The sequence below is a fragment of the Doryrhamphus excisus genome, chromosome 4, assembly GCF_030265055.1.
Source record: "Doryrhamphus excisus isolate RoL2022-K1 chromosome 4, RoL_Dexc_1.0, whole genome shotgun sequence".
NCBI lineage: Eukaryota > Metazoa > Chordata > Actinopteri > Syngnathiformes > Syngnathidae > Doryrhamphus > Doryrhamphus excisus.
In genome coordinates this window covers 13,004,526-13,020,849 of record NC_080469.1, presented here as the reverse complement: position 1 = coordinate 13,020,849, position 16,324 = coordinate 13,004,526, and the positions used below count along the sequence as shown (strand labels likewise).

Here is a 16,324-nt window from a genome sequence, read left to right as displayed (position 1 = left end):
AGAAATTAAAACCTAAATGTTGTAATGTTGAAATGCTTTTGTAATATAAAGGAAGGGTGTTGAAAATGTAAATATGGTACCTTTTATAGAAATTGCCTCACCCTCTCATTGGGGAATTATGGTTGGACTTTCACTGATAAAATGAGCTGGGTGAATTGTTGGAAGACTTGTTGTGTGTGCTGGGGGAAATGCTGCTGGATTGTCTTGTAAACTAAACCTGAAGAGCTCTCACCCCCAGCGTCTGGTGTACCTTTCAGAGGCTTTGGCTATCCTGGGCTAGTAAGAGGCCATTTTCCAAACTAAAGTCTTACAGGAACCACTGGCATAGAATGTGATCCTAAGGACATTCTCCGTTTTCATGATTGTAACGACAGCTTTATACTGTCTCCCCCTTAGAAGCATTGTCATTAGGGAGAAACTTGTAGAACCGCTGATTCTCCACATTGAGAGAAGCCATGTCAGGTGGCTAGGGCATTTGGTCAAGATGCCTCCCGGACACCTCCCTGGAGGCCGAACCGGTAGGGGGCCTCAGGGAAGACTCATCAAAGTGACTGTCTCTCAAGTAGCCTGGGAATGCTTCGGGATCTGCTGGGAGGAGCTGGACTGAGTAGCCACAGAGAGGGAAGTCGGGGCCTCCCTGCTTAGGCTGCTGCCCCTGTGACCAAATCTTGGATAAACAGAAGATGAGTGGAGGAATGGATGATTGCATGGTAAGTATCTTCATTGAATTGCCTCACTTTTCAATGCAAGGACAGTGACAAACATTTTTCCATTAGCTTGTGTGTTTATTTAATGTTTTCATACACCGCACATAACAATAACAATGTTAAATACCTTAATGCATGTGTTTACAGTACAAACATGATTAATTAAAAAACAAAACCAAAACATTTTTTTAGGTCAAAATAAAATAATTTCAAGTTAGTTATGCCCATCATTATGGCAATAAAGAACACAACCTGTTAACTTGTCTCTACTTAAGGCAACGCTAACTGCAAATGATCAGTTAATTTGGGAGCTAGGGCAGAAAATTGAGCTCCAAATCCATCTGTTCCCCATCAACTATTCACTTAGTAGGTTTTTGTGCATGCATAATGTGTGTGCAAAAACAGGAGCCAAATCCTTCCTGTGTTTCAGACCGGTGAGGGGTGCTATAAAATATATAATAACAAACCTTTAAAGGTTAGAATGACACAAAAGACTCCGTCCTGGTCCTTTGGTCTCAATTCTATTGACAATATTCCTTGTTTAAATAGTTTATCTCTGGCAAATCAGTGTTGATACTGTGCAAGAAAAGGCCTAAAATGGTGAAAATAAATAGAAAATTTAAATAATACAACACGGAGCCACAACATGCTAGAAAGGGTAGAAATCAAATGTGCAAATTGTAATTTTTAACTTCCCTTTTCACATAGCTAGACCAGTGACCATTTGTCCATGTTATTTAATACATTTAATCCTTCTCTTTCATGAAACGTTCAAAGTCAGTGGGACAAAACAGGTGCGAGGATAGCGGGTGAGTGCAACCTGGCCTGTGCTACATCACATCCTTGTACAGTACAGTATCAACAGCACTTGGAACGCCAAGACTGCAGTGTTTTGCCTCTCTCAGACACAACAGTTTAAACTAAAAATGTAAAAAAACAACACAAGTTAAAAATGTAAACCAGACTTCAGGTAAGCAGAGCAGCAGAGTCAGCAAATATCGTCCTTTTTACATTGTGTTCAGTCAAAGTACATGTCCTACCATAGGAGGAAACCACCATCATTCAAATATATATGACTATTTTCATGTATTCCTACACGTACTGTAGTTTTAAGCAAAACCGTCGTGTAACTTATGGATTTGTCATTCCCATCATCACAGATATTAGTCAGTACTATATTCTCTACCAGGGCCTCACTGCTGACACTTTTGACAGTAGGGATGGGTACCGAAATTTGGTACCAGAATGGTACTGGTGCCGATGTAAATCATAGTAACCAGACTGGAAACTAAGTAGATATTGGTGCCTCATTTCAGTGGTAAATTTCCTGCCACTAAAATGCGGTATAGTTACTGCCAATTCAACTGTCTTGATGGTGTTACGCTTGATGCCAACTGCAACAAATGCTTGATGTTGTGATGTTGTGCAATGTCTCGTAATGACTTAATTCTGCTCAATTAATATATAATACTGTAATATTAAAAACAATATTTAGGGATGCACGATATTTCTTTTCTGATACTAATAACTTGGTGCTTCTCAAGACTGATACAGATAACCAACATTTTATAGATATTACTTTTTCAAGTGGTTTTCGAGTGGTTAGCGGGTACTCCGGTTTCCTCCCACGTTCCAAAAACATGCTAGGTTAATTGGCAACTCCAAACTGTCCATAGGTATGAATGTGAGTGTGAATGGTTGTTTGTCTATATGTGCCCTGTGATTGCCTGGCGACCAGTCCAGGGTGTACCCCGCCTCTCACCCGAAAACAGCTGGGATAGGCTCCAGCACGCTCAGCAACCCTCGTGAGGATAAGCGGTAGAAAATGAATGAATGAATTTAGATTGAACTGTAGTTTGTGCACACTTGGAGGTAAGAACGACTCAAATTTGGATTTTGCAAAATGTACCTGTCGATTTTTTTTCTAATTAGTATTAGCAACACATAAAAAAGTGCCAGGTCTTTACTATCTGCCAAAAGCTGGTACCTTCAGCAACCTTTTACACTTTTCAAATGCCACAGCGATAGGAACAAGCCCCTGGCCCATTTATGTCGTAGTGATGCTAGCGTTTCAGGTGGCTGATCAGGTTTGATGTGTCAAAGCTCAATGTTTGCAGAACATTTTGGCGAAATGTCTTCCTTTGAAACAGTGACAAGCCCCACATGATTGACGCCATGTTTATTTACAAATGAGCTGAGGGGAAGTTACGACAGGCCGTATGCAGAACGTGACCGAAAAGGAACACTTGATTTGCTCACTCTAACCCACCTAGAGTAACTAGAGTTTTATCTTTTTATCAGTTCAGAGCTATTTTTTTAATGTTATCTGATTTATTAATATGATGTTATAATTACTCATATTATCTGTCCAGTAATTATCGTGCACCCCTAGTAATTTTATTTATATTAAAGTGTTCAAATGACTATTCTGCTCAACTTGCATGCCACATAATATCTTTAAAAATGTGACATAATTTGTATGATTTCCTTTTCTTAAATATCATAATATGTAAACGATACCCAACCCTACTTGACAGCAATGCAAACTCAGCAGATGAATATCGGGGTTACGCTTTGTGGAGAAAAGAGGGGAAGGGTTACAACAGGGTAGGGTTACTGGACTTGACAGGTGGTAGAGGAGGGGGTTGCCTGGCAGCACATGCAGGTGGGGTTGACTGATTTGGGCGGGATCAGATCCAGGTCCTCATCATCCGGTATCTCATCCAAACGGTAACCGTCCTTCAGCAGCTGGATGTTGAGATCTTGGTTGATTTGCTATGAGAGAGGCGGAAGAAAGTGACTGTAGAAGAAAATGCTTGTACCAAAGGACGATGATGTAGTGTCTATCATCTCTGACATTGTCAATCCAAATTGAGCATTGTTACCTTTTGAGTAGCTGCCCCCCCAGCCCGATGTTAGAGACAATATAAGGATGGATTTATGAGGAGTAAACTGGTCATCTTTTGTTTTATTTGCTTGAGTTATTAACTTATGAATTTACAATAATGGCCAGCCCAGCATGCTCTGATCTTTTTGTGTCAAAATCCCATGTTGTTTTGTTATGGCAATTTCATGCATTAACAGTCAGGTCTATCAAGATGAACACCCTCTTTCCCTGAACTACAGTGCAATCATTTTGTTTCCATGGTGCATGCCTTGCTTGCAGTCTGCTATTATGTAATACTGAATGACTAAATTAGATTCCAAACGATTTACTGAATGTCAGCTAATCATTTCTGGTGGCATTAAGATGCTGATAGACTCTAGTTGCAAGACAGAGACTCACCTCAGCAGAGGAGTAGCCTGACGAAGAGTATCTTGACATGTCAAAGTCGTCATCACTGTAGAACAGCAATACAAATAAGGATTTTGCAAGGGAGGTTATGGACAGAGGTGGACACGGATCATACCTGTCTGTGTCTAAAGCAACCAAGGGCTTTTCATCTGGACTCTGGTCTAACGAGGAATAGCCTTTATTGGGCACTACCAATCTGTGAGGAAGAAGAGGAGACAATAGTGTGAGTGACAGAGTGGGGGGCATTTGAGGAGAGAGTGGGTGGAACAGAAAATGAAAGCAGGGGAAATGCGAACAAAGGACATGCTAACAAGAAGGCTACTGGCAAAGACGGTGAAAAAGAGAGCAGCCAGACTAGGGAGTATCTTCCTTCAATCAATGAAAACCCTTCCTCTAAAGAGCCCATGTGACAGGCCAAGATAATGGATGTGATTTAAGCCCAAGGAAACATGTCTCTGTTCTCATACAAGCTGTTCTTACACAAACAAGCAACTCTGATTCTCCTTATTCAGTCTGTACACAGAGATTGGCACAGCTGCAGGATGTAAAAGTTTGAATTATATATAGAAAGTGTATACTGCTGGAGTTAATTTAATTATTTTGCATACTTAAATATACATACTGTTGCAACTAAACTGTGACTATTTCAACGTTTTACACGAGTTGCTCTCTCTTGACTTCTTGGTTCTATGTAGTGCTTCAAAATGCAAAAAGAAGAAACGGGAGTGAGACAAAATAATGTTGAGTGTACAATTTATTACAGTAAAATAAACTGTTCAAAAGTTTAATAACGCAGCCTTTAAAAGCCAGAATATTGGCAAAAATGTGGATTCAATGTAATTTTCAGTCAAGTATTCACACTGTCAATGATCTCTTGACGGCAAAGACAAAAGCCCTTTTATCTTTGAATATGGTCAGATTGTTTAGCTGCATAAGTAAGCGCCAGTGCGCCATTGGTACTGAAGTTGTATGCAGGAAGACGGTCGTAAGAAATTTTTCAAGATTGTGTTATGGAACAAAAAAGTCAGGTAGTAGACCCAAAAAAATGTCACCAGAACCGAAGGCTCTGATTGGCTGTCCGTCAAGACACGGGCCAATTCTTGGCCTAAATGAAGATTGTTACTGGTGCCATGTGACGTCCAATACCCATTGTCCGGCATCTATGACAGAGGGGTTTTAAGAACAGAAAACATCTTCAAAGGCCATGTCTTCTTCAATGCCAAAAAAATTCCGTTAAACATGGAACATTTTAAGGTGCAACAGTTTTGTTCTCTTAAATGTAATTGCAATGGTCCTGATGTCTTCCAACATTTACTGCATGACAAGGAGATTCCACCTGAGATGTTTTCCACATGGGACAGTTGTGATCCAGGGTACTTTTTCTGAATAGAACAATGGAGCTTCAGGTTGTGCAGGGGCGTCAAACGGCAAATGGCTATGTGGAGATGTTGTAGGGGGCACTTGTCTCCATGGGAATTACTGGCTTTTTGAACAGGACATAGCGGCAGTTCACGATGCCTGTCTGACATACACTTGTCAGGGCCGCTTAATTGGGTAATTTTTATTGAATTGGGTATTCTGAGAACCAAATTCGCTGGGTTATGTCTATTGGGTGCTAAGGACTTCCAATACCAGATAAATTTCTATGTCCATCATGAGAAATGTACGCTACTGCATGGTCAAACTGGAGGTGTTATTTTGTCTTAGATGTTCCACTGTATTGCATTTGCATTGTACAAACTGTTATTTGTGTGTTGTTTGTGGCAGTTTAAGTGCACACACTGAATCTTTGCAATGATGCTCATTTTGCTCAGTATAGGACAATTGGTACTCAACTTTTAGTATAGTATTAAAAACTAAATAATCATGTAAACACATTGAGAACTTTTTGAGTCACCGTGTTCTGGCCATGACGTTGTTCTTCTTGGGCTGCTGATTGACCGGACTGCCGACGGTGTTGCTGTTCTTCAACGAGCCCTTCCTGGCCAGTTCTCTTTGTTTCTCTGCACAACGGACACAAACTTATGAGTTTCAACAGACAACAAATGCCAAGTAGCGTAGGCCATTGTTCTTGATCACATGTCACATATGCACTGCACATTTGTTGTATGCTGTTGTGTAACTACTCACAGACAAATGAGGTTAGCATAATTAAAACAAGCACACATCAGAAAGGGGGATAATGAGGGAAGGGAATAAAGTTTCCTTCTTATTGCCAGTTGGAGGTGACTCTGCATTTGATCTTTTCTGTATATTAACAGACTGTCATTTGACCTGGGAGTGAAGGCGTATACTGTATTCTTATTCGCTGTCCTGCCAGCACATGTTATCTTTGCATATCTCAAAATTGCAATCCAAATATACACAGAATAGAATATTGTGGTCAATAAAATGCAGATGATACAGGCGTGATATGGAAGGATTGTGTCTTTGGATGCTTTCGCACCTCTGTGTGAATGTGAATTGTTATAAAAACATATCCTCAACTTCATTCATTCATTCATTTTCTACCGCGGGTGCTGGAGCCTATGCCAGCTGTCTTCGGGCGAGAGGCGGGGTACACCCTTGACTGGTAAAAAACCAAAACCCCTGTTGTTACTACATTCTTCTCATGCAAACCTCCACTAATTGATTTTCAATTTGTGCTGAATCTACATGAAAGGTTTTTTTTTTTAAATCAGATCACTGAATAATTGTTTCACAAAGAACATTTGATGATGGTGCTGACATTCGTCAGACTGAATGCAATTAACAACAAGCTGTAATTCGTATTGTATACTGGTGACACTGCAGGATTGATGCTCCACTATGGAGACATACTTTACATCAGCTTGGACTTAATACATTGTAAGTGTGAGTGGAAAAAAAGACAAGACAGCGCAGTATTGGACTCTGTCCAGGGTCCTGAAAGGACTCTTAATTTACTGTGACTATAAATTTACGAACCCCTAAACATCATCTGTATGAGCTGCACATTGATAGTGCTGAATCTATCTTGTTAAAATGCCTAATGAACTTAAAAAAACAGCTACTTTGGCTGATATCAGTGAAAAAGCATGGCATCGATATCTGACCATACTTGCTTTAAAACGCTGATGCCCTGCGCCGATCAGCTCCGCCCCCGCTGCAGCATTCAGAACAACCATGTATTTCGTGTGTGGGACTTTCTGTCTGTCTGTCCTAGTCAGGCAACTAGCGTTTTGTTTAGCATAACAACACAACACATAGATTACAACATGCCTTTCTAAAACTTCTATACTACTGTGGTTGTGTCTGCCTATTGCAACATTGACAGCTCCCTGAAAAATGTCAATTCCTACCGATTTTCATCTGCAGAGGAGATGGCTTGTAGTTAATTGTGACCTGTTCCCCCTCTCTGGTGTCCGAATCAGCCTCTGACGCCGTGGAGGAGGCCGGGTCCTAGAGACACGCAAGGATATAGTAGAACAATCTTCAACAGGTCTTATACACAAATGAAAACATAGGACTGAACGATATGAGATACAAACAAATTATATAACAATGTCATGTAAATGATACAGCAGTCAGTATGTTTAAATACAGTAGTCAGATTCCCTAAATACTTCAGTTTCTCCATTTTTACATTTCTATATGAAGTCCCATACATGCAACTCAATTCATCTTATGGATAGAGGAAGAGCGTGCTGCACACTAGTAGCTGCTGTCATTCGTAGAAGAGTCCAATAGAGCCCGACCGATTTATCGGTGGGCCAATCTGGTTATGTCATAATCAGCCCCTATTTTTTTATCTTGACCTATTTGCCAGGGGCCCTTGGAATCATCTAACGGTGCCCTTATCCAATACCATCATAAATAAATTGAAAAATGTGAATCCGTGTTAAACCATGTGATTGATATCAGCCAATCTCACTTATGGATGATAAGTATTGGTATTGGCAACCCTGATCAGATCATCCCTAGTTTTCAGTCTATTTGAATTTGAATACAACAGTGTTTAATTTCAGTTTGTTTGATAAGGTATTTGTAGTGGACATGGAAGATGAGTTTAATGTTATTTCGGGTAAGCAGGACCAGGTGGTAGCAGCTACAATTATTGCTACCGGGGGTCTCTGGGGTCCTGAATGATGGGAGCTACCTGGGTGTAAAGATCTGTGAGGGGATTTTGAGGGATCCTGTTATTTTACTGGCCTTTTTTTGGTTCTATGTTTGGTGGTGAGCACGTGCAACGTGCCAGGATGCCACGTTAAAGGTAAGTATGGATTCTATTAGTGATGCATCTATTAGTAATGATCACATCCTGACAATGCCTCGCTAAAATGTACAGTAACATCCTGTCATAATCCCTCATTTATTGCAGTTAATTGGTTACATACATGACCATGATATGTGAATTTCCACTATGTAGGATTCCTTATTTATAAATGGAATATTTTCATAGTAAGAGCATAGAAAACCTGTTTTCAAAATAGTTTTTAACATTAGAGCCCTCTAGACCTTAAATAACACCCTATAGTCACCTTTACACTCATATTACCCAACATAGTAGGCATATTAACCGTAAATAGCCATGTAGGAATAAGACTCCTGCTCATGTATGTTGACAAATGTGTTCCCTGGGGGAGAGTGAATGGTAAACAGGAAGTGACGTTGGGAGTACAGAGTTTAGGAAGGCCTGGCCTGTGTTTTTATTAGGGAGCATTGTGTCTGTTGTCATATAATTCAAGTCTGCAATAAAAGTCTGTTGTTCTGGCGGCCAAATCAGGGGTTAACCGAACATTACAGTAACTTTACTCACACCTAATGACCATCTGTGAATGCCTTGTATTTCTATTTTAGTTCATTTAGCAATTTTTGTATGTCTTTTTTTAACTAATATGGCGGAAAAACAAGAATATCTTCATGAAAATATTTTTGAAAAACCCTGATAGAGTTAAGATGTTGTATTGACAATGTTAGGGAGGTATTAATTTAACAATCTTTAACAATTATACAATCTTTTTTTCCCAACATATAGTCATACTTCAGAGGTCTGAAGCATAATTCATTTTAATATTTTGGTCCACCCATTTAGCTCCATTGGCAGATTCAAACATAGTTATAGTTACTGTGATGCAGAACAGTTTTTCAGCATCACATGAATGACTTTGAAACATTGAATGAATACATGAGACCATATAAGGAGCCCCAATGGGAAATGTGGATGTGAGTGATGGGTGTATGTATACTGCTTTTTTACCTCAAGCGAAGAACATACAGTATATTTTTGAACCTGGAAAATGTATGACTAGTTACCCCAAAGTCCAATGATTAGCCCCATATTACAGTAAATTGAACCCTGAGGGGCAGAAATTGGCTCACTGTACTCGGGTTTCAGACAGTATGTCTACTATCAGCCGCCCTGTAGCCTGCAGCAGTCCATAGAAAGCCCTACTATAGGCCATGGAGCACAGCATCATACTCAATACTCATTTAATTGTCTAGTAATGTATTTCAAAATCATAAATTCACGAAGGCGTCTTGTATAATCTGTTGACTAACATCGTCGTTAGCATCTTGCTGCGTGGATGCTGAGGATGTCGCTGCTTGGGGCTGGAACGTGACGGATGTTGCTCGCCATCCGCAGCATGTACGCACATCAATAGTATATACCCAACATAAATTCTAATCCATTTTACATTTTAACGCTATAATATATTGCGTGCAGCACATTTGCGGATATATAGCATGGCGAGTTTTCTCGAAACCGGCCACATCAAACCACTGATGTGTGTTCGTTAAAAAAAAACCAACAACAACATAACATCTACATTGTAAGTGGTTATAAAAAAACAACAAAATGTTCGTACCAGCGGCTGCATCTCCGCCTCCTGCACAGCATTGGGCACTTGGAATCTGTCGATCTCCTCCATCATCCTCCTTTAAACAATTGAATTCAAGTCCACTATATAGGCGTTTCTAGATGTCCCTGGGACCTGAATCAGACGTGAAATAATCTCGCTCCAACAGCGGCGAGCGTCATCCCAGATGGAACTGTATGTCGACGGCGATGTGACCACTGGGCTGACGATGATGACTCCACCGTGCAGTACCACCACCCACTTCCGGATGGGGTTGACCCAACAGAGGTTCTTTACGGGTGGTGCTCCCTAGCGTATAGTGGGTATAAATGTCAACATACTCCATTTATAAAAGAAGAATACATGAATTACTTTCTGCGGATCCTATGGGGAAAAAAGTAGTAAACACTTTAAACAGCACCCACTGAAAAAAATCACATTTACATGATGGTTGACTCTAGCCGGAATTTAGTTAGATGCATGAGTTGGTGTAATACACTGGAAACAAATGAGTTTGTTTTTAGACCAAAACTGACTGGTCGCCAGCCAATCACAGGGCACATATAGACAACCATTCACACTCACATTCATACCTATGGACAATTTGGAGTCGCCAATTAACCTAGCATGTTTTTGGAATGTGGGAGGAAACCGGAGTGCCCGGAGAAAACCAACGCATGCACGGGGAGAACATGCAAACTCCACACAGAGATGGCTGAGGGTGGAATTGAAGCCTGGTCTCCTAGCTGTAAGGTCCGCGCGCTAACCACTCGACCACTCCCATAGCCTGGGATCAAACTGTCCTTTGTGTTTTCAGGCTGACCCAATACCTTTAGACCAGTTCCCCTGTGGGGATGGGGTGGGTGGGAGTGTGGGGGCAGTTACTGTAACTGTCAGGGGGCGGCGTGAGAGCCAGGGAGGACTTTCAATATTAGTGCAGATCTACCAACATGTATGAATTTGTCATACTCAACGTGGAATTTCATTATTCAATACGCTTGTAGTCTTTACTGCTCTCCATTTTTCTGCATTTCGCTGGTTTCGGGTTTGAGTTCAGTCTTACTGAAATGTTACTTTATTTTTTAAATATATTGTTTATTTTTCTGCATTGAGTTATAATAGCAGTGACCAATCACAGTGAGTGGGTGTGTCCGGTGGCGGGCCCTCGGTGGAATAAATTAGTCGCTTTGGAAAGCCAAAGAAATACAGCTGGAATAGGTGCAGATTCTGGAAGATCTAGAAATATTTCTGTGCTGGTTATCGTGCGTAGCTGCTCTGTAGGAGTCCACAACTAATGGATGTCCTTTAAGTTTAGAGTAAGTAAACTGGAGATGTTCACTAGTTAACTTGGTAGGTTGCTATGCTAACGGTGGCCGTCTTTTATGTCTCTGCAGTGATCCCGTACCCTGCACTATGTGAGGCTAGCCAGTGGTGGCGGGGCTAAAAGCCCACTGGTCTGTGAGTCCCACAGAGGGTGACCTATTACATAGTTCGCTCATTTTCTAAGACTTATTCTAATGAGGGTCGCAGAGGGTGGTGGAGCCTATCCCAGCTGTCCCCGAAAGGCGGGGTACACCCTGGACTGGTCGCCATCCAATCACAGGGCACATATAGACAGACAACTATTCACACTCACATTCATACCTATGGACAATTTCATAGCATTTTTTGGAATGTGGGAGGAAACCGGAGTCCCCAGAGAAAACCCACGCATGCATGGGGACAACATGCAAACTCCACACAGAGATGGCCGAGGGTGGAATTGAACACTGGTCTCCTAGCTGTGAGGTCTGTGCGCTAACCACTCGATCGCCGTGCAGCCCCTTATTGCATAGTTTACAGGAAAATCTGGCAAACGAATACAAAAGACCTGGGTGTAGAAGTTGGCAAATACATTCAACCTTTATTTTACAACCAAGAAATTTAAAATGCAGTGATTTTATTAGCGACTAAAGATAAAAATGCTAGGCACATTAAGACACTAAACACCTTTGGCCCTAATTGGGGGGGGAAATAAAAACACAACAAAACACAGCAAACCAATACCAACAAAAGCAAAACCCCAACAACACAAAACAACCTTTAAATCAAACGCTAACTCCCAATTAGACCAAGTAAAAGGGCATAAGTGCAATGGTTGTTGGTCCTTAGTGCATACACTAAGCCTATTGAGACAGCACAACCCCAGAACGCCATCCACTGCCTAAACTAAGCCGAACACGCCTACGGTGGTCCACGGAAATAGGTAGTAGTCGTGTGCGCAACAACCGCTTAATATTCATTCATTTTCTACCGCTTTTTCCTCACAAGGGTTGCGGGGGGTGCTGGAGCCTATCCCAGCTGTCTTCGGGCGAGAGGCGGGGTACACCCTGGACTGGTCGCCAGCCAATCACAGGGCGCATATAGACAAACAACCATTCACACTCACATTCATACCTATGGACAATTTGGAGTGGCCAATTAACCTAGCATGTTTTTGGAATGTGGGAGGAAACCGGAGTACCCGTAGAAAACCCACGCATGCACGGGGAGAACATGCAAACTACCACTTAATATAACGAGCAAAAACAAACGGGCAAAATGAAGCATAACGAAACAGCAGTGGCTTACTGAAACACAAAACTGAATTGAATTGAGTCAAACATTTAATATTTCAGCAAAGAGAATTTGGTTAACATTTGGTTAGTAAGTTAGTGTTACGATTATTTAATATTTATATGTCTAATACTGTTGCTCCGATACCAGTATTACCAGTCCCATCAGTTGTGACACAGTTTGAGAATCGATGAATATAAGCTATTTAATAATAATAATAATAACAATATTCCATTCCAGAGATGAAAAGCCAGATGCTCAGTCACCCAACATTAAGAATTAATAGTGTGCACTTACCAATGTACTGTATATTCTTTCCAAAGAGGTGTAGTAATTTAATAACTAGTAATAGTTTTTAACTATTGACTGTCAGTGACAAGAGTGACAGTCAAGCGCATGGTGAAATTTAGGAACAGATGAAAAAAGCATACAAAAAAAATATCTGTGCAAGAACCCAGACCTAAAACCAAAATGTAAAGATTGCTGTATGCAGGAGAGCTCACAATCTGACACATTGTAAGCACTTTTTCAATAATTTTTTGAACGACATGAGATGAATCAAGATGCATCATGTTAATTTAGCCATTTCCAAAATGGACTTTTGACATTTTTTTGTTCCAATCGCTGCTGCTTGTCTATGATGTAATTCAATGTGCTGCTGTGCTTATCACCAGCAGAGGGCAGCAGCACCATGCTCTCTGCAGCTGAACAGTCCACTGACAGTCATTTCTGTACTGTTTCACATTTTATCCAGTAGGCAGCAGTATAATTCTACCTATTTCTAACCATTATCTCGCTAGGTCAACTGGGTCATTTTTAGTTATTTATTTTTTTCGTTTTTCTGTTTACACACACATATCTGGACCAAGTATAAGCTTGGGTGAATACCTTTCCTATAATGTAAAGCATTGACTACATTGTGACGACAATGTGACTACATTGACAGTCACATTGAGACCCAGTTGACACTAAACAGCCAGTGAGACAAAATGATGCAGAATTTTAATAACTTTGCTCTGTGAGGTGTTGTTAAAATCAGTTTAAATGACTGTGTGTTTCTCTGATGATTGCTGGCAACTCTGTAGGGGTTCTGGTTTAAGATGTGATTAAATGTGATTACAGTTGCGTTATTAATTATTCATAGGCAGGAAGAGCCATTGAGAGCACATCTTTGTTATTAACTAAAACAATGCACGTTGCACTGTGCTTTTCTATAGAGACTCTGCAAAATGAGCCTCAGGGCGAGGTGTAGAGATTCACACTGTGATCTCTCTCACACACACACAGACTAGAACACACAATGTGAGCTTGCACATGCATAACCAAAAGATAGATTGACTCCTAACTAAATTTCTTTTGTGATTGTGTTACAGGCTGCTTTGGGTTATGCAACCCCCCAACAGTACAGATGGAACTGCAGATTACGCGCCCTGTGTCCTATGTTTATTAGTAATCTCTATGTGCTATTTCTACTAGTGATTACATAACACTGTGGTGAGTTCACTGACACGCTTCCATCTCAACTCACACTGGACGCCCCTCGGAAATTGCCCTACCGCCGTGTGGGCAGGCTCTTGAGATGTAAGAAAGTAGTGACTAATGGCGAGTGCCGGATCTCAAATTTGCTATAAACATCATCCAGACTGCTCAGACCTCTCCTGCAGTGGAGGGATTACAGCGCAGTGGAGCATGCGGATGAAGAGATGATCTTATTTATCGTTTTCTTCCGATTTCTTATGAGTATCATAAACTGCATGTTTTCTTTTCCTTGCCATGAGGAATCAATATACGTTTGTCCATATGATTAAAAAAAAAAAAACGATCAGATGATGAGGTCCCCATACTGGGTGAATCCAAATGTACTGACCTTCACAGTCACACATGCCACTTTGAAGCAGATCACTGAGCCAAATCGCAAACGTCTGGCAACGCTCCAGTGACATGGCAGTGCAGAAGGCCAAAGAGAGTGCAAGAGCTCAGTAGGGACTGGAAAGACTGTAGGAAAAATAAATATTCGACAGCTGCAGATCTGCTGTGATATGATAGTTGTTATTATCCTGGACACTTCATTTGGCAAACCAGTACACTCTAATAAGAGCCATTACAAGAGCTGTGTCAAAAATTGTGCCTTTGGACGGATGATAATGCTCAGTTTCATTTACAATAAAACAAAACGGTCATTATTGGACTTATACAGTAAATCCTAACTATTCCAAGACCACATGTGAATGCAGATTCATTCCGATTAATAGATGCCCGTAAAAACTTCTGTTTTTGACACTCGGCTCACTCCACAACCTCCCAAACATCCTGTTAGCTTGACGTTCTCCACCAATTTCAGATAAACCTTTCCAATAAATCAACATGCAATGATTAGATTAGATTCCGCTCCATAACCATCCCAATCTCTCTTCAATGACTGTTTGCTTGGATATTGGAGGAAAACAAAAAAATATTTCACTGACGGGAGAGTTGTGAAGGTGTGCTTCTCCTGCAGAGACCTTGCTCAAAGGTAAACAAAAAGGGGAACTGTGTGACAAATTGAGATTCACACCTTCGCTGTGAAGAAAATTGGACCTTGCTTCAATTTTAATTGACCAACCCTGGTCTCACCTTGTCTACCTGGTTGTGAGGCTAGCGCTACAACCACGCTTCCATCTGTTGTGGGGCTGTCTCCATCTCCCCTAGTGTTGGTTTGCGGCCTTGCCACTGGGTTGTCCGAGCTAGCTGTCAAGAAAAACTGTTTCTCCAAGCTGCGTCCACATAATCCACACTGCTTGCCACACTGTATACTGTATGCAATAACGACTTACCATCGAATATTAAATTGTGTTCACCTCGCTGCTAGTTTTGAGGCTGGATTTGAAGAAAGCCGACTGTAGAAGCTAGTGCTGCTATAGCAGCATGATGCCAACAACTGGTTTCGCAATGTATTTTTACAAAAAAAAGTAGTATTTATTTAGTTATGCTTTATTCCTTATTTACACAATTAATTATAAGTGACTTATGATGAATGAGATAGTGTCTATTTTTATGGGGAAAAATACAATTTGTAGTGTTGCAAATCCTGAATTGCAAATTTGTGGGTATGCACTGTTGTGCATCACCACAAGAGCGTTTATATTCCGCCACTTTCCCATATGATCTACATATAAACAGTATCTAGTGGTTAGGATTCTGTTTTGCTACCTACGTTGCTCAGGTGGACTTCCAGTAAGTGGGATTTGTGGTTTGAGACCCATCTGTCACCAAATGCTTGTCGTCTTGGTTCCCCCCCAAATCTAAAGCCCCAAGCATTTAACGTAGGAGACCAGCAGCAACACATGTGTATGTGCTTAGCCTCTCTGCCTCACAGCCAGGTGATTCTGGGTTTGACTCTCAGCTGTACCCTCTTTGTGTTGAGTTTGCTTGTTTGTCTTGTGCATTTTTTTAATTGGAGACCCTTAATTGCCCATTGGTGTCAATGTTTTTTTTGTCTGTCCAATCAGTACTCCACCTCTTGTCCAAAGTCGGCTGTGATGGTCTCTAGCTCACCTGTGTCTTTGAAGACACATAACTGTGGTAAACGAATGAATAAATGGATGCATGAATGATGATGTGTAAAATGTAAAGCAAAGTGTAAAGCACATCAAACGGATTTCAAGGAGTCGAATTTTCATTTACCAGATGACAATGATGGATTTTACAGAACAGCTGCATGGATAGCAGGGGGTTGTCGACCTCCATTGAAATAAATGATGTCTGGAATGTCAAAAACTAAAACAGCATTTGAAAGTCAGATGTTTTCACAAAGCTATGAGCAAACACGTTGGAGCTGATTCCCAACAGGATGTGGGTCACAGTCGAAGTCTATATGCTTCACGCTGATTAAGTGTAGGAAGTAGTAGTTACACTCTAAAACAGATTAA

At 40.9% G+C, this 16,324-nt stretch overlaps 1 protein-coding gene and 1 long non-coding RNA gene across 2 annotated transcripts; one reads left to right on the top strand and one right to left on the bottom strand.

Annotated features, from left to right (window-relative positions):
- Positions 1-187: 187 nt before the first annotated feature.
- Positions 188-16,235, top strand: LOC131128512 (uncharacterized). The gene is made up of 2 exons (XR_009129654.1): positions 188-710; positions 13,790-16,235. It is a non-coding gene; the product is annotated as an uncharacterized LOC131128512 (long non-coding RNA).
- On the bottom strand, positions 753-10,097 carry LOC131128511 (protein FAM219A). Its single transcript, XM_058071415.1, has 6 exons — positions 9,831-10,097; positions 7,323-7,422; positions 5,900-6,005; positions 4,118-4,198; positions 3,994-4,048; positions 753-3,482 (listed from the first exon to the last, which is right to left on the bottom strand). The coding sequence occupies exons 1-6, from the start codon at positions 9,894-9,896 to the stop codon at positions 3,321-3,323; spliced, it is 570 nt and encodes a 189-aa protein (XP_057927398.1). The 5' UTR covers positions 9,897-10,097; the 3' UTR covers positions 753-3,320.
- Positions 16,236-16,324: the final 89 nt, after the last annotated feature.

What these genes read in the sequence shown, in the direction of transcription:
- LOC131128511 (XM_058071415.1), bottom strand. Translation starts at nt 9,896, where the DNA reads ATGATGGAGGAGATCGACAGATTCCAAGTGCCCAATGCTGTGCAGGAG. An exon ending in TCCTCTGCAGATGAAAATCG is followed by an intron (nt 6,006 to 7,322) that starts GTAGGAATTGAC and finishes TCCGTTGTGCAG; the next exon opens with AGAAACAAAGAGAACTGGCC. An exon ending in GTTGCTTTAGACACAGACAG is followed by an intron (nt 4,049 to 4,117) that starts GTATGATCCGTG and finishes GCTGTTCTACAG; the next exon opens with TGATGACGACTTTGACATGT.